This window comes from Pristis pectinata, chromosome 1 (assembly GCF_009764475.1).
Source record: "Pristis pectinata isolate sPriPec2 chromosome 1, sPriPec2.1.pri, whole genome shotgun sequence".
Classification (NCBI taxonomy): domain Eukaryota; kingdom Metazoa; phylum Chordata; class Chondrichthyes; order Rhinopristiformes; family Pristidae; genus Pristis; species Pristis pectinata.
In genome coordinates, this window is record NC_067405.1 from 145359028 (window position 1) to 145386504 (window position 27477).

Genomic DNA, 27477 nt, shown 5'->3' on the forward strand with positions numbered 1-27477 from the left:
CAGCAACATTAGTCGCGTATGCTGACCATCAGATAAACAGCAATCTTAATCAACTCCCAAACTACTTCAGTAGGTTTTCATAATTATCAATACCACTATCCACGAAGGTCATATGTTTCATCCCAATCTGCAGGCCATCAGTGGTTATTTACAAATGGCTGCAGCACTCTGATTACCCACTTTCTCTGCCTACAGCCAGTAAGATTCCCCATGCCTGATCACTCTGCTTTGTTTTACACGTGCACTCGTCATGTATCCTGATTGCTCAGAACTGAAATCAGTCAAGAACCAACCTCATTGGTAGCTTTGGAGGCACTTAGGCCAGGCTGGGCAAGGGCGATAGATTTCCTTCTCTGAAGAACATCAGATAGGTTTTAGTTGTGCTAAGCATCACTACGGTTTGACCAACATGCTCAAACCACTTACCTATTTGAAAACAAACTGGAAATTTTATCCACTTGGAAATAAAAGATCAGACTATATAAAAGTTTAAATTCAGGAGGTTAGTTGCCATACATGATACTTACTTGAACTAACTAAAAACACAGTCCGTGAGCCATTCTTGTTGAACTGTCCCCTGATCTGATGAGATAGCTCCTTTGTGAGTAGCACTGCAATAAATGTCTTCCCTGAGCCAGTATTTAAACAAACGATAGTATTACGTTCCAAAGCTGCTTCTAGAAGTTCAACCTGTAAAAGACAGCAATGTTTTCAGTTTCAGAGCAAATTATAATGATGAAATATTGTTAATGTTCTCTCTAGTCTCTGCAGTGATTCCTCAGTTGAACAGATAAAAGCCAACTTCCCATCCCATTTTAAGCAAGAGTCAGAACTGCCAGTGCCAGAGTCCTTTCAGGCATGGTGGGCATCGCAGCTGAGCATAATCTTATGCCCAAGCAAAACCTACATGAAAACACTTTCCAGTTCACACCATTTGATAATGACCCAAGGAATCCAATGTCATCATAATCCTATCAAATCAAAGCAAAGTTATCACAAACACAACCTTGCTCATCATAGAGTGAACCTTCTGCTCCACTTGTCTTAATAACACACACCCTACCATCACCTTCTTTGGCAATCCCTTGGGATCAAGGATGACTTGCTATCACTCCGATTTTTTGATGCCAATATGGGAATTACAGACTTTTCCACCGATGGGGCAGGAGGTGCCTGAGCTGATTGTGGAAGTGGTTTGAAGTTAGTTCATGTGTTGGTGCACTCCTCCTACCATTTACGCAAGGCTTTTGCGCATATCCAATGAATGAACTCGAGGCTCTCATACCATTCTAAATGTTCCTTCTCAACTCTGAACTAGGGATTGTCAAGTTACTGGGGGCATTGCATGTCTTCAAGACAGCTTTGAGCACTTCCTTGAATCTCTACCTCTGTCCACCTGGTAATCTCTTCCCATGGAAAAGAGTGAATATTTAGGGAGTCTGGTGTTGTGCTATAAGTGATATGATTTGCCCACTGGAGCTGATTGAGTGTAATTCGGGCCTTGAGGTAGGGGATCTTGGCCTGGGAGAGTACACATTTAAATGGAGGTGATATAATTTGTGTTTCTGGAAAGATTGCACCCAGTAACTAAGAGCATTACATCTCCCAGCATCCTCTGTGGCTCAGCTAGCAGCAGCTGGCCCACTGAAGATGGTGAATTTCACCATTGATGTCTGCCTTCACTGAGGTGACTCCCAAGATATGGAAAGTAGCTCACTTTTCCTATAGTCTTACCATGAACCCTTATTTGTCAGGGACTGTGCAACACCCTCTTCAAATTCAGCTGCCTGCAGAAATTCATTAAGGCTTGCATTATGGTGGCAGACAAGTCATGATCTTAACCAACTGTTCCACAGTAAAGCCAATCTCAGTGAAGGCTGGGTTCACTGCCTTTACACTTTTCTCAGTTCTTTTTTCTGTCAAGTTGCATTTCACCTCCCACAAACTTCCCACATGACAGAAGCTAATCTTCAGAGCTAATGGGAAATTGTTCAACCCAGTGCAACTATACTTCAAAAACACGGTCGTCCATACTGCAGTTGAACTACGGTATGCAGATGACACGTGGTTACACGTGCTCAGAGACCCAGTGCCAAGCCGTCACTGACTCATTCACTGACATACAAGAGGAATGGCCTTATACTTACCTTCCACAAAACCAAGATTCTCTAACAACCTGCCTCAGATAATAAACATCCTCAATCACTGATAGATTTACAACACAATTCTGTTGCCATGAAAGCTATTTTGGCATACTAAGCCTGAAAGTGAATGGTCATCATACAAGAACAATCTGCTATGTTCCCTCAAAAGATTGGGTAGAGGATCACTTGTAAACATTTCACCTAGCAGTAGATTAACACTAATAGAACAGGCTATTATTTATGGGAGAAGTTTGAACCAGTACATGAATATACTATAAAGTCATTTTGCCTACAAGTACAAGAGTGCTAATGCGAAAATCAACTTGTAACATTCAGTAAAAGAGGCAAATGAAATACAGCAAAGCTAATTCTGGCACATTCAAACCTAAAACATACAAAAAATAACAAATCAGTTCTAAAGTAAAACACTTGTTTAGACACCCACAATGGACAAGTTTATGACATACTGTGTTTGCCATTTCCTACATGTAAGATACAGGTCAGTACCTGGTTGGAAACACTTTTCAGGAATATTTTCAACCAAGGCACCTCTGAAGATGTAGCCAATTGACCCCATTCTATTAGAGGGCAGTTTTAAGTACTTCTGATTCAAAATGAATGAATGCATCATTTTAAGGAACAGATGACCAGTATCAGATCAGAGGAGGTGAATATTCTTTTACTCACATATGCCATTTCCACCCAAGGCATGCTACCCCACCCACAAAAATAGTTTTCCATACTGACAAGACCAGCATTTATTGTCTATTGCTAATCACTGCCTGAACAGGGTTGCAATGCCATTTTAAAGGGCAATTAAGACTCAGCCACATTGATGTCTCTGTAGTCATATGGGCCAGATCTCAAGGCTGATACATCTCCTTTCCTGAGGAAGGACTGCTAGCAGAAAGGTATACATTAAAAGATATGGAAGCTAAGGCAGTGGTGTGCTCCTCCTGCAAGATGTGAGAGAAGCAACATTTCCGACATCCCCGGTGACTGCAGGAAGTGTGTCCAGTTATAGCATCTGTCAGACCACATAGAGTAGCGGCTGGACTAACCATGGAACATTCACGATGCGGAAAATGTGGTAGATGGTATGTTTACCGAGTTAGTCACACTGCAGGTAAAGAAAGGTGGATGACCACCAAGAAGGGCAGGCAGGTAGTGCAGGGGTACTGTGTGGTCATTCAAACAGATATTCACTCTGGATACTGTTGGGGGTATGGATGGCCTCTCAGAGGAAAGTGACAGCAGCAATCCAGTTTGTGGCACCACCTCTGGCTCTGATGCACAGCAGGGGAAGGAAAAGTTGAGGCAAGCTGTAGAGGTTGGGGGGGGGTTGCTGGTGTTGTTAGTAAGAGGAACAAACCAAGAGTGAAACTTTAGAATGCCTCCCCGGTACAGAACATTCTGAAGGGGGAGGGAGAACAGTCAAAAGTTGTAGTATATGTTGGTACTAATGACAGGTAGAAAGAGGGATGAGGTTCTGCAGAGCAAATTTAAGGAGTTAAGCAGAAGTTTAAAAAAGGACTTCTAGGGTCATAATCTCAGGATTACTCCATGCCACATGCTTACAAGGATAAAAATAGGAGGACATGACAGATGAATGCCTGGTAAAGAGCTGGTGTAGGAGGGAGGGCTTTAGATGCTGGTGTCATTTGGATCATTTCTGGGGCAGGTGGGACCTGTACAAGAAAGACCAGTTACATACAAACTGGAAGGGAAACAAAATCCTTGCATGGTTTGCTCACTCTGCTTGAGGGTTTAAGCTAATTTGGCAGGGGATGGGAAACTCAGTAGCAGATTAGCAGGTGAGATTAATCCTCTACATTCAGGTCAGAATGTAGAGGAAAACTTCTTGGGCAAAGCAGAGAGGCAGGCTAGGGAGTATGGGAGCACTGGCAGACTCAACTGCATTTTCTTTAATGCAAGGAACCTCACAGGTAAATCAGCTAAGAGAGCATGGATCAGCACTTAGAATTATGATGTCACTGCAATCACAAAAACGCGTTTAAGGATAGACTGGCATTTTAAAGTTCTGGGATGTAGAAATTTCAAGCATGAGAGGGGGTTGAAAAAAAATGAGGGGAGTTACACTGGTAATTAGGGAGACCATTACAGCAGTATATAGAGAGGATATCCTGGAGGGATTGTCCAATGAGGCCATATAGGTAGAACTCAGAATAAAGAGAGGGGCAATCACTTTACTGGGGTTATATTATAGCCACCACCACCCCCCAACAGTCAGTGGGAATTGGAGGAATAGCTAGAGGAATAGCAGAGGAACATGTAAGCAAATTGCAGAAAGGTGTAAAAGGAATAGGGTTATTGTAGAGGGGGATTTTAACTTCCCCAATATTGACTGAAATTGTCTTAGCATTAGGAGCTTAAACGGGGTGGTATTTAAGTTCATTCAAGATAGTTTTTTGAAACAATATGTAGATATCCCTACCAGAGAAGGGGCTGTACTTGACCTCATCTTAGGAAATGAAACTAGGAAGGTGGTGAAAGTGTCAGATGGGGAACACGTTGGTAACAGTGATCACAATTCTGAAAGTTTCAATGCAGTTATGGAAAGGGATAAGGTTGACTCTAGTTAAGGTCCTAAATTGAAGGAAGACTGACTTCAATAGCAGAAGAAGACCTGGCAAAAGTAGACTGGGAACCGATGCTTGTGGGTAAACAAGCGTTTGACAAGCGGGAATCTTTTAAAAGAAAGCTAGCAAGAGTTCAAGGACAGCATGTTCCACTAAGAAAAGATGGCAAGATTAGGGAACCTTAGATTACAAAAGGTTATTGAAGGTTTGATTAGGGAAAAAAAAAGAAATATATGACAAGCAAAGGCAACTACAATCAAGTCCCCTGGGGAACATAAAAGGCATAGGAGGGTACTTAAGGAAATTAAGAGGGTAAAAAAGGTGATGAAATGCCCTTGGCAGTTGAGATTAAGGACAATCCCAATTTAACCTTATTGGCATTGCTTTATTGTCAGGTGTACCGAGAGAGTGAAAAACCTTTGTTTGCGTGCCATCTGGGCAGATGATGCCATAAGTACATCGAGGTAGTAAAAAGAAATCAGAATGCAGAATATAGTGCTACAGCTAGAGACAAAGTGCAGAACAGGTAAACAAATAAAGTGCAAGGGTCACAACAAGAGACCAAGAATTCATCTTTAGCATACAAGAGCAAGAGGATAGCTAGGGAAAGTGCAGATCCACTTAGGGAGTGAAGGGGTAATCTATATGTGGAGCCAGGCAATGTAGGCTAAATGAATGATTCTCATCTGTATTCACTAAGCTGAACAACTTGGAGGATTTTGGAAGTCAAGGGTAGAACATATACAATAAATGATAGGGCACTAACGAATATTGATGAAGAGAGAGAGAAAGAGACCCAAGTGTCCAAGTCTATATTTCCCTGCAAGTGGCAACAGAGATTGATAGGGTAATGTTTGCTTCAATGTTTGCCTTCATTGGCTGGGGCACAGAATGAAAGAATTGGGACGTTATGTTGCAACTTTACAAATCACATTTGGAGTATTGTGTGCAGTTCTGATTGCCACACTATTGGAAGGATGTGATTGTGAACAGAGAAGGTTCACTAGGACATTGCATGGATTGGAGAACTTTGTCACGGGGAGAGATTGGATAGGCTGGGCTTGTTTTCCCTGGAGCAAAGGAGGTTGAAGTGTATAAATTTTGACAGACATGGATAGGTAGGGGCAGACACAGTAGTGCAGGGGCAAGCACGGTAGTGTAGCAGTTAGTATAACACTATTACAGCGCCAGCAACCCAGGTTCAATTCCGGCTGCTGTCTGTAAGGAATTTGTACGTTCTCCCCATGACTGCCTGGGCTTCCTCCGGGTGCTCTGGCTTCCTCCCACATTCCAAAGACGTAGGGGTTAGGAAGTTGTGGGCAAGCTATGTTGGTGCCGGAAGCGTGACTATACTTGCGGGCTGCCCCCAGAATACTCTACGCAAAAGATGCATTTTAGTGTGTGTTTCAATGTACATGTGACTAATAAAGAAATCTTATCTTATAAGATCTTCTTCTCATGTAAGGATATCAAAAACAAGAGGGCAGAAGTTTAAGGTAGGAGGTGGAGTTTTAAAGGGGATCTGAGGGGCAAGTTATTTTTGCCCAGAGAGTGGTTGATATCTGAAACATGCACAAGGTGGTGGTGGTGGTGAAAAAAGAAAATTACTATTTTTAGGAGGCACTTAAACACAGCTAGTATGGATAGGCATGATGGCTGGCATAAATGCGGTGGGCCAAAGGGCCTGTTTCTATGGTGTACAACGCTATGGCTCTCTATGAAATACTAGTTGGGCTACAGCTGGATTATTGCATGCAGTTCTGTCTGCCACTGTGAGAAGGATATGATTGCATTGGAGAGGGTGCAGAGGGATTTCACCAGGATGTTGCCTGAGATGGAGCATTTGAGGAGAGACTAGATAGGTTGGATTTATGTTATTTGGAACAGAGGAGGCTGGTGGTATTGGTGGTGGTGGACAGGGGAAACTGTTTGAAACTGACAAAATTGAGAGCTGTAGATATGCAGAAATCAAGAAACTTTCCCCATAGCAGAAGTGTCAAAGACCAGGTGGCATAGGTTTATGGCAAGGGCTGAGAGATTTAGCGGAGGTACGAGGAGGATTTTTTTGTTTGAAACCTGGTTAGAATCTGGAACACATTGCCTGTGCAGGGTGTTGAGGAGGCACAGACTCTCAACATTTTAGTATCTAGATGCATACTTGAATTACCAAGCCATGGAAGAATGTGGGCCAAGTGCCAGAAAATGGGATTAGTTATAGATGGGTGCTTAAGGGACATAGTGGGTTGAGGTGCTTCAGTGTTGTATTGCTCTATGACTTTGAATTTCCCACCTGCTCTGGTGGGGTGCAAACTAGATTTCAGGCCAAAGATCAAGGACTCAGGATACTAGTATCTTATCTGCAGTGCTAATGGATGAGGAAGAAAGGTCTGTACTTTAACACATTTTAGTGTGCAGGGCACTAGGTTTTGGGTCAAAAGGTCTTCCTTAGCAAGTCCAACAAAAAACATTTAATATTTTCCCCACTCTACTTTGCTTCATTTAAGCTTTCCATCAAACAACACATACCTGATATTTTCTTGGTGTAAAAATGTTATCATGGATAGCTTCCTGTTGCCATGGCAGTCCAAAAAAAGGGCCCATTGGTGATGAAGCAGGTGTCATGAGCTGTAATCCTGCCATGCTTAGATTTCACAATGCAGGTCCTCTCATACATCCAGTGTTTCTGTCATTTCATGTGTTCTAGCAAAGCCTGTGAGGTAACAATCCAGAACAATGAACGTTCCATTGTCAAAGAAAACTCCTTTGTAATCCCAAAGCACAAAATACCAGTGTAAACTTCAAAATTGACAAGTACTACTATATTTGGTCCCAATTGCCTGATAAGAAACACAAGTAGGAAAAGGCCATTCATCGACACAAGCCTGCTCTGCCATTCAATAAGAACATGGCTGCTCCAATTTTGTTCAACATCAATTTCCCGCTCTCCACAATCGTGCTATAAAGACCATTTTCCTGCTCTCTCCCATCCCTTTGACTCTTGCAATTTAAATGTCAGTCATTCACTGCTTTGAATATATTCAATGGCTCGGCCTCCACAGATCTCTTGAGTTGAGAACTCTCAAGATTCATAACCCTTTGAAAGAAGATCCTCTAAGCGTACAAGGGCAACCCTTTATATTGACACTAGTTCTAGAAAGCCCAAACTTAGAAGAAACGTCTACTCAGCATCCACAATTCCTCTCAAAATCTAATGTTTCACTGAGATCACCTCTCATTCTTTTATACTGAGTATAGGTAAATTTGGTCAATCTTTCTTCATGCACCAACTCCTCCATTACAGGAATCTTCACTGTACCGCTTTCAAAGTATATTCTTCCTTAATAGACCAAAATTGCATACAGTAATCCAGATGCTGTCTCATCCAGGCCTACAAAGTTGCATCAAAATTTCCCTCCTTTCATACACCAAATCCCTTGCAATAAAGATCAACATTCCATTAGGCTGCCTAATGACTTGCTATATCTGCATGTTTCACTTACTAGGAACCCCACCCACCCCAGTCCCCTTTGCAATGCAACATTTTGTAGACTTACTGTTTAAACCTATTTACAAACTTTCTCATGAGGAAACTCATAAGGTTAAGCCTTGGAGTTGATATCAAACAAACTCATTTAAACTTTCTCTAATTAAACATGTTCATTTGCTATCTGCTCACCGACCAGTGGAAACAATCTATCAGTGCTAAAATGATCACAATTCATCATAATCTTGGAATACGATAAGACAATTCTCAAATCACCTCCACTTTGACAAATTTATACAAGCTACTTGAGTATACAACTGGATAAAAGTTTAAAAAGGTGCCACATTGAAGGTTATCCAAGAATTGCTCATATAGGAGAGTAATCTATTAGTATGCTAAACAACAGAAAACAGCACACAGACAAATGCTTATTTTCAGGTTGAAGTGTAACTAGTTGTCATAGGTTCCAGTTCTTGGACCTGCCTATTTACAATTTACATGAATGACTTACACACAAGGACACTCAAGTATATCCGGAGCAGAAGGGAGTCAGGGAAAGAGTGGGTCCCCCAAGAGGTCATTTGTGTGTGAAGCCAGGCAATTTGGGTTAACTCCTAAATGAATGAAACGAAATGTATTCACCAAGGAGAGGTACGTGGATCAGAATCAGGTTAATTATCACTGACTTGTTACGTCATGAAATTTGTTGTTTAGCAACAGCAGTACAGTGCAAGACAAAATTACTATAAATTACAAAATAAATAAATAGTGCATAAAAAAGGAATTATTAAGTAATGTTCATGGACCATTCAGAAATCTGATGACGCAGGGAAGAAGTTGTTCCTAAATCGTTGAGCATGGGTCTTCAGGCTCCTGTACCTCCTCCCTGATGGTAGTAAGCATGTCAGTATTAAGAAAATGGAGGTGTTAGACAATATGGGACACATAAACATTGATAAATTCCCCAGTGCCGATGAGCTCTATCCCAGCTTGCTATGAGAAGCAAGGAAGGAGAATGCTGGGGCCTGGACAGATTTTTGCACCTTCATTAGCCACAGGTGAGGTTTCAGAAGAATGGAGGATAGCTAGTGTTGGTTCTTTAAGAAGGGCAGCAGGGATAAGCCAGGTGACCAGAAGCCAGTAAGCCTTATGTCAATGGTAAGGAAATTATTGGAGAAATTCCCAAGGAATAGAATTTATGTACATTTGGTAAGGCAGGGACTGATCAGGGATAGTTAGCAGGGTCATCTGCAAGGGAAATCCTGCCTCACTAATTTGAGTTTTCTTTTTTGAAGAGGTAACCAAGAACATTGAAGGCAGGTCGAGAAAGTTAAGGCACTTGGGATACAAGGTGAGTGGCTACTTGGATCAAAAATTGGCTTGGTAATAGGACACAGAGGGTAGTGGTCCAAGAATGCTTTTGATTAGAAATTTGTGACCAGAGGTGTACCAAAGGGAATGATGCTGGCACCCTTGTTGTTTGTGATATATTAACTTGGATATGAATGTGGAAAGTATGATTGGGGCATACATAAACGGCAAGAGTGTTGTGGAGAGTGAGGAAGGTTAGAGCGGGATATAGATCAGATGGAAAGATAGGCAGAGCTTTGGCAGATGGAATTTAAACCTGACAAGTGAGAGGTCAAATATGGATAGGACACGTACACTAAATGGTAGGGCGCTAAGGAATATTGATGTAAGGAGGGACTTTGGGGCTCAAGTCTATAGTTCCTTGAAAGTGGCAAACAGGTAGACAGGCTGGTGAAGGCGCATGGCAAGCTTGGGCACAGAATATAAAAGTTCAGACATTATGTTGCAACTTTACAAAACACTGCACTTGGATTGTGTACAGTTCTGGTCACCACACTATAGAAAGGATGTGGTTACGTTGGAGAGAAGGCAGGAGATTCATCAGGATATTGCCTGGATTTTTCCAATAGAAGGGGTACCAAAAACAAGAAAGCATAGGTTAAAGGTGAGAGGAAGGAATTTTAAAGGGGATTTTAATTATACAACACACATACACACACAGTGATTCATATCTGGAACTCGTTGCCAGAGGTGGTGGAGGAGTCAAAATACAATCACTTCATTTAAGAGACATTTAGATAGGCAGTTAAATAGGCCAAGTATAAAAGGATATAGACCTAGTGCAGGCAAATGGCATTAGTGTAGATAAGCATAATGGTCAGCATGAATGTGGTGGCCCATAAGGGCTTGTTTCTATGCTGTACAATTTTATGACTGGGTGATAATATTATGACAGGCAAGAACATTAAATTTGCAAAAAGATATGGACAGCTCATCTCAATGAAAAATAAATGGCAGATAAAAGTACAATGAAAGAAGATGTGAAATTAGCCAATTTGTCGAGAAAAAAAGCAGATTTATATGCTTCAAGGTAATTAAATGTTAGGTTTCATAGAGACCCAGGTGTCCTTGAGCAGGAAATAAAGTCTGCAGGCAGATACAGCAAGCAATTAAGAAGACAAATTTACTACAAGGATAGGGTACAAAAGTAGTAACATTTTGCTAAAAGGGTTGCTATGGGGATGTGGCGAGAACACACCTATAGAGTTTTGGTTAGTCTGCTTGGGTATAAATTTAATCTCAACCTGACCAAGGCCAACCTAAGCTCTTCCATACCATTTCTAAATATGACAATTCCAAACATACTTGTAAATTTCTGACCTGGACGAAGTATCAATCTGGAACAATAGTGCACACCAGCCTGACCTGAACCTCAATGTTTTATCAGAATATGTAGGTTCCCAAACATAAAACCGCCTCGTCAAAAGCACAAGAATGCAATTACCCCTCACGCCTTTTCTGCAATCAATAACATCTATTATTCTGCACCATTCCCCTGCACCAATTCCATATCCCTTGGTTTCTTAAATATCTAAAGAGCTCTCAATCTCAGTCTTGAACATTTTCAGCAACCAAGCCTCCACAGTTCTCAAATACCACAGATAAATTGTCCTCTGGATGGAGAAATTTAATCTCTGCATTAAATGGCTAACCTTTTATTTGGAGACTGTGGCCACTGGTTCTGGACACTTCAGCCTAAAGAAATATCATACCCGCATCTACCCTATTAAACCATATAAGGATTTTATGTATTCCAATGAGAACACCTCTCATTCATCAGAGTACAGTCAGATAGCCTGGCTCTAGTTTTGGTCTCTATTTAAGGACATGTTTAATTTGGGGACAGCACAAAAATGTTGACTAAATTAATTCCTATGAAAGGGTGGTCCTTTGAGGAAAGGTCAAGTAGATTGAACTTTTCTCTTGGCGTTAGAATAAGAAGGAATCTTACTGAAATACTTAAGATTCTGTGACCACTGAACAAAGTGGATGTTTTCCTTGGAGGGGAAGTCTAGGGGCATGGTCTCAGGATAAAAAGACACATATTTAAGACCGAGATGAGGAGTTCCTTCTCTCAGTCTTTGGAATTCTCTACCCTAGAGAGCTGCAGATGTTAAATTGTTAAGTAAGTACAAGGTTGGAAGAAAGATTTTTGGAACACAGATCAATCAAGGATTATGGGGATCAGGCAGGAAAGTGGAATTGAAGCCAACAATCAGATCAGCCAAGATCTTATTGAATGGCTGAACAGGCTTGAGGGACCAGATGGACATTCCTTCTCTTATTTCTGTGTTTTTATGCAATTTCCAGACAGAGGCTCGAGGGTCCAAGTGACAACATGAACTCCAGCTCTTTTTCAACTTTTCCTTTTTTTAAAAAATACTTTTAGCATTCCATGGTTATTTATGCAAGAAAAATAACCTTCTGGACAGGATCAAGCAAACTATGCATGCAAGAAATTACTGCTGTGATAACTGAGGACAGACATCAATTCAAATAACTGGTATTTTTCCCCTCTGAAATTACCAGTCTGTCAATTAAAATAAAACTTCCAATGCAATTACAGAAATAAGTTCTGCACAGATCTGTTAAGTAGTTCTCTTCTTTTATCATTGACAGTACCTTTAGCTAAATCTTTAAGAAGAAAATGAGAATACAATAGGATGATCAAGATCATTGGGAATATTTTCAAACTTTAAGATTTAGTTTTCATGACCATGACTAAAAATCTTTCCTGAAGTTACATCTTCACCCATCTTAGGATTCACAGGGAATCCGGTAGAGATGAAATATGACTTGCATTGAATATAGAATGAAACGTTTGTTAGGATTATTCTGTGAGGTTTAAAAAAAATACTGAAACCTTACATTCCTTTTTAAAATTGTGCTAAAACTCATACCAGAATCTATTTTACATAGTTTACAAACAGGACTAAGCCATCCAGCCCTTCAAGCCTCTCTGCCATTCACAGCAGATCTTCTCCCTCAGCGCCCTTTTCTAGTACTATCCCCATATCTGCTGATTTCCTGAAATATACTGATCTCCGTTTTGAATAAACACAACAATCAAGCTTCCAGAAATAACCAGAGTATTCCAAAGATCCCATCTTCTTGAGATGAAGAGGTAGACCATTTATGACTGAGACTCCTTATCTTCGTTATAAACTGCCTGACTCTTATTCTCAAACTGTGCCCTGGTCCTAGATTCCTCAGTCAAGGAAACATCCTCCTTGCCCATCAAGCTCTTTGTAAGTTTCAGTGAGATTGTCTTTTATTTTTCTAAACTCTACAAAATACAGTACCTGCCTACTCAAATCTCTCCTTGTACTGCAAACATACCATCCTTGCTACTATTCTGCTAAATCACTATTGTATTTCCTCTATGGTCAGTATGTCCTTTGTTAGGTAAGGATGCTCAATACTCCAGGCGGAGTCACGCCGAGGCCCTATACAATTACAATAATATCTTTACTCCTGTAGCCAAACCACTACACAATAAAGGCCAACATACCATTAACTTTTCTAACCACTTGCTGTACCTATATGTTGGGCCTTCTGTGAAAAGCATTCCCCAGGGTCCCTTTGAAATCAACACTACCCAATGTCTCACTATTTAACAAATACCCTGGTTTCTGTTAGGTGTGCCAAAATGGATGATCTCACATTTTTTGACATTATATTCCATCTGCCATATTGTCACGCACTCACTTAGCATCCCCTTAAAGCCTCTTCTGTATTCTCAACCCACCTGTTCAGTATTACATGTAAACTGGTAAAACATTATATTTCATCTCATCAGCCAAATCACTGATACAGAGCTTGAATGGTCGAGGACCAAGCACCAATCCCTTTCATCCACACGAGTCACAGCTTCTGTCCTGAGAGGCATCTGTTTATTTCCATTCTTTGCTTTCTGTACAATGTCTCAATCCATGTCAGTGTATTACCCTTAACTCCATCTGCCCCAACCAACTTCTGTGCAGGCCCTTTTTGAAAGCCTTCCATAAATTCAAATATACCACATCCATTGGTTCTCCCTTATTTAATCTATTAGTCACATCCTCAAAAAACTCCAACAGTATCAACCTAACCGTATATGGATAACTAGAGGGGTTAACCGTGAGCATAGAAGAGATTGAATGCTATGGTGGTATAGATTACAAAGATGTAAAGGTGAACTTAATCCAGGCCTTAAAAAGAGCTTTGTTGGGTAATGCACCAAGAGAGAGGGTGCAAAGACAGAAAAGTAAAGTACAGATCAGACTTCATCTAATCAACTGCAGATGAGATAGAGTGCGGCTTACTCCCGGCCCTGGGTTCGTAAGCTTTCTCTCTAAACAGATGCTAAATGATCTAGTGTGCATTTCTAAGGCATGCAATATTACAGTACTCTGTTCATTTAATTCCGATTTCCTTGTTGCGGGCCTTGTCATCTTGCAAGTAGACATGAGAAATAGTAGTTATCCCCTGATTATAACTGACTCAGAAACTGTTACAGGAAAGGCCAACTTTGCCAAACCCAAGAGAATACCTAGAGCTGGCTCAAAATTTATAATAGTATCCAAAATGAATGGCAAATTATTCCAAACATTTAACATACCGAGTAATGTAATTCTTTCTAATAATAGTCACCCAATCACAGCATAATTAATTGAGTATGAAATAATAATCCAAGTTTCCTTCATTTAAGCCATAAAACCTGCAACATTACCTGTTTTCTTTCATACTGTACATCTTTTGAAGCATGATAAAGAAAGCATGTCCCAAATGGAGTTTGATTGGTAGGTTATAAATTCTGTGCTTTAGTTCTAGTCTTTCACTGTGCAAGCAGTACTACACAAGCAGCACGTGATCAACCATTTCTGGTCAAAGGTCAACAAACTAAACTATTAACCATTTTTCTCTCTCCACAGATGTTGCCTGACTTGGTTTTTCAGTTTTTACTTCGAATTGCCAAAATTTGCAGTTTCTTTTTTGCTTTTTAATAACAAGTGCAGGTGATGTAACTGCTCTGCCACACAAATGGTGATGGCATAGAGAAACGAGATGCACTTGTTACCTTGCAGAATTCCAGTAGTTCTGGAATAATTCCCACAAATTGGTAAAAGGCAAATGTAACCCCACCATTAAAAAGGAAAATAAAATAGGGAACTACAAAGCAATCAGTCTGACAACAGTAGTACAGAAAATAATGGAATCCCTTATTAAAGAATCAGTAACTGGGCACATAGAAAATATTAAATCTACATTTTCTATGCCTGGTATTATTATCAAAAATCATATTTCACAAATCTACTGGATTTTATTTTAAGATTGTAACTAGCAGCATGGATAGGGATTGACGTGGAGACAGTGTATTTGGATTTTCACATGGCTGATAAGGTGCCACAGAAAAGGTTATTAAAAAAAATTAGAGCCCTTGGGATTGGGGGCAATGCACATGGATTTGTTTGGACAGCATGTGGAACGTGGATTTGTTTGGACAGAAAACAGTAGGAATAAACAAGTCATTTTCAGGTTGCGTGGCAGTAACTAGTGGGGTACCACGTGGATTGCTGCTTGAGACCCCATCTGTTTACAATTCACATTAACGACTAGGATGAGGGGCCCAGATAATATATTCAAGCTTGCTGACAGTAAAAAGCCAGGTGGCAATGTGACTTGTGAGGAGGATGGATTCAAGGGGATGGACTAGATGAATGGACGAGGTATGGCAGAATCAGATTAACAAGGGTACAGCAGGCTGTTAGGAAGACAAACTGCAGTTGGCCTTTAATGCATAGAGTATTTGAGTAAAAGAAAAAAATTGCAATTACACAGGTCCCGAATGAGATTGGAGGTCTGGCCTCCCAGTGAAAAGAGGATATATTTGTGACTGACAAAGTGCAATGAAAATTCACCAGATTGATTCCTGGGATTGGGTGGAGGAGAAATTGTTTTAAGAGATTAAGCAGACCAGGCCTAAAAACACTCTGATTTAGAAGAATGGGAGATGTTCTCATTGAAATATACACAATTCTTATACGGTTTGAAGGAGATGCTCCTCCATTCTGTTATCATTTTACCTTGTACTACCTCAATACACTGTTGTAATGAATTGATCTGTATGAACGGTACACAAGACAAGTTTTTCCACCGTGTCTTGGTACATGTGGCAATAATAAACTAATTCCAATTCCCTGGCTGGGATGTCTCAAACCAGGGGTAATCTCAAAATAAGAGTTTAGTCATTCACGATTCAGCCAAGAAATATCTTCAGCCATTTCTTATGTCCATTTGCACTTTTCTTTAGTGAATGAATAAATTCACCTAAAAAGTGAGATTCCGAAATGCCCAATGGCCTGGTTTATGGATGCCATTCTTTTACAATCTGAATTAAATAAGAGCTAATTTTAAATCATTTTAATAACTTCTATATTCCAACTCTGCTCCCTTAAAACAATTCACTTTTAATCAGCTACTTACAGTTTCACAGACGTCTACATTTGCCCTGTTTGTATAAAATGTTAGCATCGTGAGATCCGTACCCCTCGCGTAATCACATCATTCCTCAACCTTTAATTCCTGGTTTGATGGAAGAAGAGAAAAGATAAGGTAAGGAAGAGATGAAAAGAGCAAAAGAAAGCTATTAACTATAAATACTGCACTTTGTAATAAACAAAGTAAACCCAGCAATATTTTGAAATGATTTAGCAAGCCTAAAATGATAAGTTGTTTAACAATTGGAGGGGTTGGAGGGGAAGCTTCCTTCTATCTCACTAATAAATCTTCAAGTGGTAATATGCAGTGATGGGGGAAAACACCAATGATCCAAAAGTGATTCCAAAACAAATAGAATGTTTGATCTGATTAAAGCAGGGTTAGTTAGTCCAAGTCATTCAAAGATGTTTAAGCCTATTGTAATTACGTAGATATTAATTGCTGATCTAGAACCATGTACTAATTGCACATTCCTGACTTTCAGAGATGTATTTATATGCTCTTTCAATACTCATCCACTCCCCTTTCTGTTTCAGTATCAATTCATGAAGCAGCATACCAGGTTCTAGTAATCAAGTAAAAAGTTAACATAATTACCTCCTTTTATTGTGTTAACTTGGGCATTCAGCTTGCCAACCAGTGGAATTAATCTTTCTCTATTAACTTTCTGTAAACTTTTATTACAATCCATAACCTTCTCCATTTGTGAAAGAGACTCAATTTTTAAAGCCTCTTCACTATAACTATTTATCCTTGGTACTTTAATGGTGAATCTTTGTTGGACCCTCACCTAATTTTATTGGTTCCTCATGATAGGTCTAGAAATGCATGTACTTCTACTTGCCCAAGGAATGCCGTACACATTTGTCATTTTGTACTCAAAATTTGAAAATGAAACAGAATCCCACACAGCTTTCAAATATTTGCCAACATCTACTCTCAGCTTCAGATCCATTGCCTTGAAAATGGATTGTGCAGCACACTGTTTATATGCACTACAATATTCTACTTTAATGAAAAATGAAGGGGGAAAAATGTGGAATTACTGCAAATTGCACGGTCTATTATTTTTCTTCCAGGTCCTGTGTTTGATGCATTATTATACCAGGGAACCTGCACTTGTGCAACAGCACTCAACTCTTGCATGAATTCCACTTCCAGGATTTTCCTCTATACATCCATAGCCCATGCTACCTACAGGACACTCATGCAGAATTCAGTCTTCATTATGCTTATGAAATTCATTTCTGTTACCTATGACAGCCCTTCCTAATCAGGCCTAGCACTGGAGACACCCCACCCCTCCAACTCAAGCAAGTTTTTTTTAAAGAAACCTACTTACTCAGCTCTTCCCTGGACAGCAATCATCCCGTAACAAATTTTATACCACCTAACATATCAATCTCTCCTTTATCCCTACTCCCAAAAAATCTCCCTAGACCCAGCCTTACCAAATATCCATTTTGGATCTTGTATGCTTCATAAATTTTCCAGCAACAGTTCCTTGAATAAAGTGTTTATTAGCCACTCACCAACATGCCCAAAGCAGGCAACATTCAATTTCTAGGTATTATACTTTTCCCCCTCCAATGAATCTTGTTATTTACAAGACATTTTGTTTCACTGTTCTTTCCTCACCAAAAGATATTTTAATATTTCTCTGCAATGAACTATATCCATCTTCTATCCACTCTGCTTACTTGCCCTTTAGTTTTCCTTAATGTACATTAATTCTTTTATGAAAACTACAGCACAATTCCTTTAACTGTTGTACAAAAGGTAGCAGCAAAAATCAAGAGGCACAACTATTTGAAACTCTATTTAACTATTGTTTTACTTTCTTCCACAGCACCAGCCATATGTACCCAGCATAAAAACAGATATTTCTCTTTGTTCCTTAAATCTTCTGAAAACCCATGCACAGAATAGCCATCAAATTTCTCCAAAAAATTTAGCAAGGTACACATGAAGTGCCCATTTAGAAATCCATTCCAATGGTCTTGAATACTCCATGACTCTCCAAATGTGCAGCAATTTTATTTGGTATTATGGACGTTGCAAATTTAGTCACAATCAAGATGAAGCCAAATGATCAATATTTCCTCATCCATCTTCCTTCATTTGAACTAAACTGCACTATTTGTCAGTGTACAATCATTTTGGTAATTCCCATTTACAAAGATTGTTCTGGAAATGTTATTGTTTCCTTGTTGACTTTAAGCTTACCATGGCTGAAGATTGTACCAATTAATAAAAGGAATCATTTATTTGATTACATTTCCTTTAGCAGCTCCAAACACACTCATTCCACTTATCTTCAAATGCTGAAGCAAAATATTAGTTATCTCACCATTTTCTTAGATGACTCATTTCATACTTATCCTTATGAGTTATGTAAAAATGGTCACTATTTTGCGTTATATTAACAAATGGCCTTCAAAATCTCTCAGCCTTCCATTCTTAATTTTTTTGGAAATTTCTATGTTTATTACTTTCATTCTGTCTTCAATTGTGTCACTTACAGTAATGTTTCTAACCAACATTAAATTACAACCAGGACCTTCCACCAGTAAACCACTTCAGCCAAAGAATGAAAAAGGGGTTTGTGAATATTTTACTTCCAGACTGATGAAGGGTCTCGACCCGAAAAGTCGACTATTTATTTCCCTCCATAGATGCTGCCTGACCTGCTGAATTCCTCCAGAACTTTGTGTGCGTTGCATCTAAATTGTGACAAAGTTTTTTCTGGGATCCACAAGCTACGTACATGCACATCTCCTAGTTTGATCTTTAGAAGGTACACTGTCTAGTGTTACAGTATTACTCAAAGTAACATCAGTACCAAAATGCGATGAGACACTTTTCAAAATTCTGCCATACAATTCTCTTCACAACTTTAAATAGTTCCACCACTATCACCAGTGACAGATCCATAATCTCATGACTTTAAATTTTCATGTTAAGCTTAAACTGTTCTACCTAGACAAAATACAGGCTTGGAAATCTTAAATTGTAATGTTGGGTGATTCATCAATCAAAATACAATGCTCTAAAGTTTCAGATCAACCATTATCAAAATGCTGATGACACAAAATGCAGCTGAAGACACACATGCTGTCTTTAGCTATTGACATACCTTGAATGCTGGTGCTTTGCTGGTTTGAGTCCAAGGTTGAACTTCTTTGAGCAGGAATAGCCTGAGGAAGAAAAGTACTCAATTATGCACTGCTCCAACTGACAGGTTGCCTTCTGGATATTGAAGGTTGTTCTATGGAACATGTGTAACAGGCTCAGCAAACGAGTTATCACATTTGTTTGTTTGGACAAGAGAAGGCTTTGGATGCCACAGTAATGTCAACAAAATGTCAGCTCAGCTTAGCGGTAGCATGCTTGTGTCAGACAGAAAGCTAAAGGTTCTAAACCCACACCAGGACTTGAGCACTTAACTTAATCTGACACTTCAGTAACTCAGTGGAGTGATGTAAATGCCTTTCTGACAAGAAACTGAACTAAGACTTCAGCTAATTCATGGCATAATCTGAAGACCAGTTTTCCCAAATCCCCTCCTCAGACAATACTGACACAAGATATTAGCACTCCAAAACTCAATGCTGCATTTGACCACATGACCGTGACCAAGCGTGGAAAGTTTTTGGTTGTCAAGTGCTTTTGGATGTGCCAACAGTGGGGAAAAATGCTATGTGAAATCAACATAGTGAAAAGCCCAACTTAAATGAAAACTTTCTGAATCAGTACTACGAGAATCTGTCCTACATTTGGGATTTACTGTCCAGTACTGCTTTAAAGATCCAGGGCTAAAGGGACACTACACCGATTAATAGATAATTGTAATATAGAGTTAATGTCAATGCTTCATTAGGAAAATATTAACACTACTCTGTGAAGACTTTTAAAGACAAGAAACTGGTTAACTTTGAAACAGCTGCCTGGCACAAAAGAAAATTCCCATCCCCCTATAACAAGCAATATTAAGAAGTTTTCCACTTGTACACTGACAGAAATAAACAGGAACAAAAATACTCAGTTTAAACGGATATACTAAAACACTAAACGGCATCTTCTGTGAATTTACTCTTCCTTCTATTTCTACCTTTATTCGTTGCATCTTCATTTTGATTTTATTGAATATATTATAAGTATTTAAGCTCAAGATATCTCATTAGCCTCTTCTAACCACCCATGTTGTTGGTAGTGGTGAGGGTATATTCTGATTTGAATAGTTAAACGTGGCTTCAAACCTACTGCAGATGAATTTGATTGAGACATTCAACCACGTCAGACTGGTGTATTTCCCACACAAACACTAAACTCATGATGACCCCGAGATCATATGACCCCACAAGCAAATTCATCTTCTTTATTAATATCAGCAAAAAAAAGCACTCAGGAACTAAGTTTCAGAACTGCTTTCTTATCTGCAGTAAACACAAAGTACTACTTTCTTTCTCTTCATCTGCCCCCATAACAAAAATGTAATTTAACAGGAAAATAACTCCAGAGATATAAAGCCACGAGCACTACTAAATTGTACTGCTTTAGAAGGAATTTATCAAATGATGAGATAGGCTAATGAAATATCTTGAGCAAAATATTGATTATATAGGGAATGAAATAGACCCAAGTCTGTTCAGCCACAGAAAAAAAGTAAACAGGAAGAGATTGGTTCAAGTGAAATTCAAAAAAAACTGTAGTTGCTGGAAATCTAAAACAAACAGAAAATTCTGGAAATTCTCAGGAGGTCAGGCCGCATCTGAGAGAAGAGAAAAAGAGTCAACATTTCAGGTCAGAGACCTTTCGTCAGAGGCAGGTTCAAGTTTTGAACTAGATTGAAAACTATTACTGATCTTCCTCCCCACAAGTAAGAGGATAAGAGGTGGTGACACGAACAACTGAGACCTTTTAAAGTTCCAAAACACACGTCATGCTCAGCATGAACAAACAGGAAGAACTTCTATTTACGTAGCAACTTTAATGTAATAAAACATCACAAGTTGTTTTTGAAGCTTTTTAAAAAAGCCACCAAACACAAGGTGTCATTAAGATAGATGACCGAACGTTTGATGAAAGTAATAGGTAATAAAATAATTACCTTTTTTTAAGGTAAGAGGAGGATTAGAGGCTAAGTGAGAAGATTCCATAGTTAACAGTGAATGCAACTGTAAACAAAGCTGTCAGTTTATAGCAATGAGCCATCCTACAGCCCAAGAGAAATCAATTTGGTGCCAAAACTGGGGAAGTTTCGTAATGTGGACTCAATCCCACAGAAGCCGGATTTGAAGGCCCTCTGATACTTCTGTCAGGGTGTATTTGTATTGCCGGTCACTGGAGCTTGGGTCTCATGCAATCCAGGGCAACTTCAATGCAATTTTGGCACATTTGCTCAATCTTACTAGAGAAATATTTTTTATTTGCTTTTACAAACATTACACAGACACCAACATGTGTTATTATCTGGGGAACCTTGTTTCAAAGAATTCTTTTTATTCACTATAGTACATATATGAATAACATACATTCTCCATTCGACGGAGTAAATCAGTTTTTCCTACCCTTACAACATCCATACATAAGGGACAGAAAATATACCTGGTTCTAAAGTTATAAAGTTTTGCTGAAGGTCTACTTATTTTCCCTATGAACTATGCATAAAATGGTTTTAAAAAGTTATAAGCAAGATTCAAAAAGATGCCAATGAATCAATATACACCATTTAGAGGAAGGTAGGGTAAGAGAAGGGCCAGACGATTATGTGCACCTTTGGCAGCACAACGAACGTTGCAAACACTGCACACAAGGTCAGAATGGAACAAGTGGAAAGCTATTTGAGATACAATTTTTATTCCTTCACTACATTCCTTCCTGCTTATAATTAAGACTGCCCCATCCAGAGTCATTTTAACGATGGTAGATAGCTCGCAGGAGAAAATAGCGCAATGCTTCTCGGAAGAGTGGTAATTAAAAACAAAAAAAATCTGGCAAAAGCACCATTGTAGGTCTCAATATAAAAGATAACGTCAAGCCAGACAGGCCACATCACATACTTTGGCAAGTTCAAAGGGAGAACAGTTAGCGTAACCCATATTAGCATGTAAATGGCGCACAGCACCTACTGGAACAAAGCATTTCGCCTGTAAACGGCCATCTCTCACATTCTGAAGGCCAAAGGCAGCTGCAGCTTCCCGTGTGGATGCCAAACAATGGAGCACAGTGAATGGTTACTGCAGCAATGAACGTGACCTTTGAAATTTTGTCGTAGATTCCGGCACCGGCATTCAAGCAGCCAAGGGCAAAAAATTTATCCGTGGAAGGAATTTACTTTATTCTAGCGAATTAAGATCAAACTACTCACCACAGATATGTGGACGCAGTGAATGTGCTTCACCCCAGGAGTTTAGGAATCCAAGGTAAAAAAAAATTATGCAGACATCACAATTTGCGCGTCTGCCCTAGCTACCTCTGCCACTTCAGCATCCCCCCTGCTTTAAGGTTGTCAAGAACCTACATTAAAATCTCAAATGCAAACTTGCATAAAACAAGAGCATGAATCTGCAGGAGGCTGGAAGCAGAAGAAAATTAGAACAATAAAGTGGGTGAAAATAAAAGCTACAGAAGACAGCTGCTCCCTCTAAAGAAACAAATATGGCGGCAGACTAAACCCCCCCACCCCCCCCAACCTCCTCCACCCATCAGTGACTTTGACAGCGCTCAACAAATTCCCACCTTACGATTCAAAGCATACTCTTCTCAGAAATGAGCCACTAATTAGCTGCAAGCTTCTGCAATCGTGAGCCACAATAACTCCTTTGATATCTTTAGACAGTAACGCAGGATCATGCATATCTTTCACACAAGCACCGAGTCCTCAAGGGTAGCTGCATCAACGCCAAGTCACAGTGCATGAAACAGATCAACATCCTGCTGCTTAATTAAACGGCATGCCGCTAATCGTCTGTACGAAAAATATCTGAGAATTAATTGCATCAGATTAAATAGTACAAAAGTGAAAGGCTGCAGAACACGCATTTATTCACCTATTCCCAGCTTTTCAAGAATTACAAATGGCGTCCAATCTCAGCCACAGTTGAAATATACAGAATTGCTTAAAGCACGTGGGCACAACCTCTGAACCCTCGGGGTGAAATACATCCTCCTCGGAATAGAGAGCACTGAAAAAAGGATTGCACTTAGTGTAACCTCTCATTAGACCAAACAATAACTGATTTTGTTTGATTTTAGTATGCTGTAATCTTAACATAGCTCCCCTAGTGTAAAACTGGAAATGACACCAGAACATTTCACTATCCTTTTGGAACATATTGGATCACATTGAGAGATTCAGTAAAGTAGATCAGGATCTTTAATTAAAATTACATACCTCACTTGGTCAATTATTGTAAGCTGTGTCTGGAATCTATTCAGGAAACAATCCATGTACTGTATATAGTGAAACCCACAAACAAAAATGCAGAATATAGAGGATTCAATAAGATGTGAAATTCATTTTAAACTAGAGAGAACGCAGTCACAACAGAATATGGTACTTCTGATTTCATCACAAAGTCACCACAATCGCAGAGGACCTAACCCACTGTCGGGACGATAGATCTTTACAGCAAAATTTCAGAACAGGATGCTGAAGGAGGACAAAGTGGAAAGGGCTTTCATCAAGCTCCTTCCCAACTCCCCCCACACCCCCAAATGGATTTTTTTCACTACACCCTGATGGTTTTGGAAAAAAAAGATTCAATGCCACCTTGGATATCCATAATGGCACAACAATAAAAACTTACAAGGACGAGCTCTGGACAAAACAGAATGCAGATAGCCTGTTTGACTTGCCTAATCCCTCAGCATGTACCTTAGGGACTTTTCTTGACTGTTGGAATGTTCTAACATTAGTCAGTGACCAAACATGAAGTAACAAGGATGTTAATCTCAAAAACGAATCCACAATCCTTACACAGACATTCCTTGGAGAAGGGGCAAAATATAAACCAGGAGCTTTGTACCATAAAAGGATGGAAAATCTGATAGTCAGTCAACTTGGCTGGAGCAGCCTTCACCCTGGGAAAACACATCATAGCAGTTTTATGGCAAACCCGCTGCTGCTGTTTCATTAAGCAATGGTAAGCAAAATCAGAACACCTATCAAAAGGGTCAACAGTTAACTATTCCCATTGAGTATTTGATATCACTCCCAGAAAAAGCTTGTTTAATCACCAGCACCAGAGCATTATTGCAATTATCTCAAGTGCACTGAATTGCCATTGCAAAAGTTGGCTAAATTATGAAAATCAACTGAATCATCACTTCTGTAATATTTCAATGTTATTTGAGAGTCACCAAATATTATCTACTTAAAAAAAAAATTACTTCCATAGTGCCAGTTTTCTCTTCAGGCATCATTCACCACTTTAACTACATCACACTACCTGTAACACATCACTGCACAACAAGAAGATTTGAAATCTAATTGAGTGATAAAACCATTCACAAAATCCCAAAATTAAAATGATCATCAGCCACAGAAGGTGCTCGAGGATCAGAGTGCACAACATTATTCCGGGCTTTACAGTCTTTTGCAGCCAAAAAAAAAATCACAATTTAAGCATCTGCACTGGTGAAGAATATGCATTTCAGCTACAAGACTACCTCACTAATAATGAAGTGTCCAATAAAATGATTATACACAAATGGCATGCTCAAAAAAACAGATTTGGTACAACTGACATTTTATTCTCAGAAGTAACTCACTCATAGTGGTTGTACTCAAAAGAATTGATAAATTTCTGTCCAGTAACTCATTCATGGGAATATTTCTTCCTTCTGACTTTCAGGTCATGCACCATTCTTCAGCCAGGTGACCTGATCAACAGGTGCACAAGAAAACTTGAATTATTTTATTTTAAACACAAAAGAATCAATCATGACAACACTTGGTAGTAACTCCTTATCAGTATTCCTTGTTAGCAATAAAAAAAATTCTGTTGCAACTATGAAGTCAAATATATCCAAAGACTGACACAATAATACATTACAGCTATTCCTGCTGGTTTTATGACGGCAGTGAACAGGAACGCCTGGTTAAAAATCGCTCCATAAATCAATTAAGGTCATAGAGTCAGAGTATTACAGCACGGGAAAAGGCCCTTCAGCCCAACTCATCCATGGCAACCAAGATGCCCATCTAAGCTAGTCCCATTTGCCAGTGTTTGGCCCATAATCCCTCTAAAATTGGACTGCCACTGGCCAAGATCATATGTAAAGTAAATACCTAACAAAAGTTCTATAGAGTGCAGGGATATGCAGGCTACATTGTGCAATGACCAACTCTAGTATTGAACACTTTGACTAGAAGAATACCTGCCATAAAATGAGGCAGAAAGGCCTGGCCTTTCTGCTGTCTGAATCAGTCTATAGGCAAGTATCAGGTTAAGGCTTATAGGATTACTGTGCATTCAGTGATGGTGGTGAATTCCAAACTCAGAAAATGCTGGAAACACTCAGCAGACAGTTAGTCTCAATTTTGGGCATAAAATCCACCAGTTTCTATTAAAAAAAATAGACGTACTGACTGACTTTAATAGGGATCATGAACAAGCCCCCTCCTATCCAGGTAGAACTCTCATATGCAATGTCTTGAAAACACAAATTCTCAATGATTCTTTCGCCCAATGCATGGACGCTGAGCTTAATAGCCACCAAACAGCCATTTTCTGAGATTGTGCGCACATTAATGGGAGTAGCAGCAAAATGAAACTGCATATATTGGAGTCTGAAACAAAAACAGAAATGCTGGAAGAACTCAGCTAGTCAAGTACATCTGTGGAAAGAGAAAACAGTTAACATTTCTGGACAGGGACCTTTCCTCAAAACTGAGGATATATTGGCATGGATTAAGTGGTTGATGATGGAAAACACAGAATAGACAGAAAATACTGGAAACAGCTGATCAGGCAACATCTGTGGAATGAGAAACAGAAGTAATGTTTCTGGTCAAAATCCTTTCATCAAGCTTTCTGAAGATATAATGCTATGGTAGCAGTGTGAGCTGTAAGACACAGAAAGGCTTCAGAGGCACATAGACAGGTTATGTAAATAGGCAAGCATATGGCAGATTGAATGTGTGAAATAACGAGGGGTCTTCTACTCTTGTAGAAATTAAAGCAGGTACTCAGAGAAGCTAAAATATTGGAAGGTACACTTGTTCTGTGGGACCTGATTCATGTCCTTTCACATGAATTAAAGTCAAAATACAGGTATAGCTAGTAATTAGAAAGGCAAAGTGCATGTTGTACTCAAATCCTCTTGCAGTAAAGGCCAACAGTAGACATCTTGCTCCAATTACATAGGGCCCCAGTGAGACGACATCTGCAACGGAACAGATCTGTACCCAAGGAAAGATATACTTGTGATAGCGAGAGTGTAGCAAAAATTCACCAGAATGATTCCTGGGATGATAAGTGTTATGAATAAAGAGAGATCAAGCAGACAGTGCCTCTACTCTCCATAGTACAGAAAAATGAGAAGTGATCTCATAAAAATGAACAGATTTCTTAGTTTGGGGGGTGGAGGGGATACAGAGATGATGTTTTCTTTGGCTAAAGTGAATAGAACTGGAGTTTGGTCTCAAAGCAGCTGGCTAGTTAGGAGGCAAGTAAGAATAAGCTTTGTCACCCCAGGAGGAAGTAATCTTTGCAATGCTCTATCCTGAAGGGCTATAGAACTTCAGTAGTCAATTATATTCAATTCATGAATCAGAGTTTAAGATAAAGGGAGTCAAGGAAAGTGACGTTAATGTACAAGATTTTGCAGAATGGGGTAGCAGGCAAGAGGGGCATAATCGCTGACTGCTTCTATTTTTTATGTTCTTATGATCAAAGACTTTTGCACATACAAGGACTTGGAATGTTCCTAATCTGTATTCAATAAGAAAGAGCGAACATTGGACATTTTCAAATAGTGGCATCAGAATCACATTTAAAGTCCCTGATGTGCAATGCCACGTACTAATTTTTGTGTTTCTTCAAAACTAATCTTTTAAAAAAAAGGAGCAATACTGAACAGCAAATGCTATTCTTGATTTAATGTTACATGTTGAGAGCTGGGTTCAATCCTGACCTCAGGTGCTATCTGTTTGAGGTTAGCACATTCTCCCCTGACCGTGGGGGGGTTTCTTCTGGGTGCTCCAGTTTCCTTCCACATACCAAAGACATGTGGATTGGTAGATTAATTGGCCACTATAAATTGCACCTAGTGTGTAAGTGAAGATCTAAATCTGGAGGAAGGTTGACAAGAATATGGGGAGAATAAAAATGGGATTAATGTAAGATTACCGTGTAGCAGTTAGCGTAATGTTATTACAGCACCAGCGACC

At 39.4% G+C, this 27477-nt stretch overlaps 1 protein-coding gene across 1 annotated transcript in view; it reads right to left on the reverse strand.

Annotated features, from left to right (window-relative positions):
* Positions 1-27477, reverse strand: part of dicer1 (dicer 1, ribonuclease type III) — a 105694-nt gene that overhangs the window by 62379 nt on the left and 15838 nt on the right. Inside the window, 4 exon segments of the mRNA XM_052031054.1 lie at positions 528-690; positions 7271-7454; positions 16065-16163; positions 19216-19276. Coding sequence (XP_051887014.1) covers positions 528-690; positions 7271-7384 — 277 coding nt within the window. The 5' untranslated portion in view covers positions 7385-7454; positions 16065-16163; positions 19216-19276.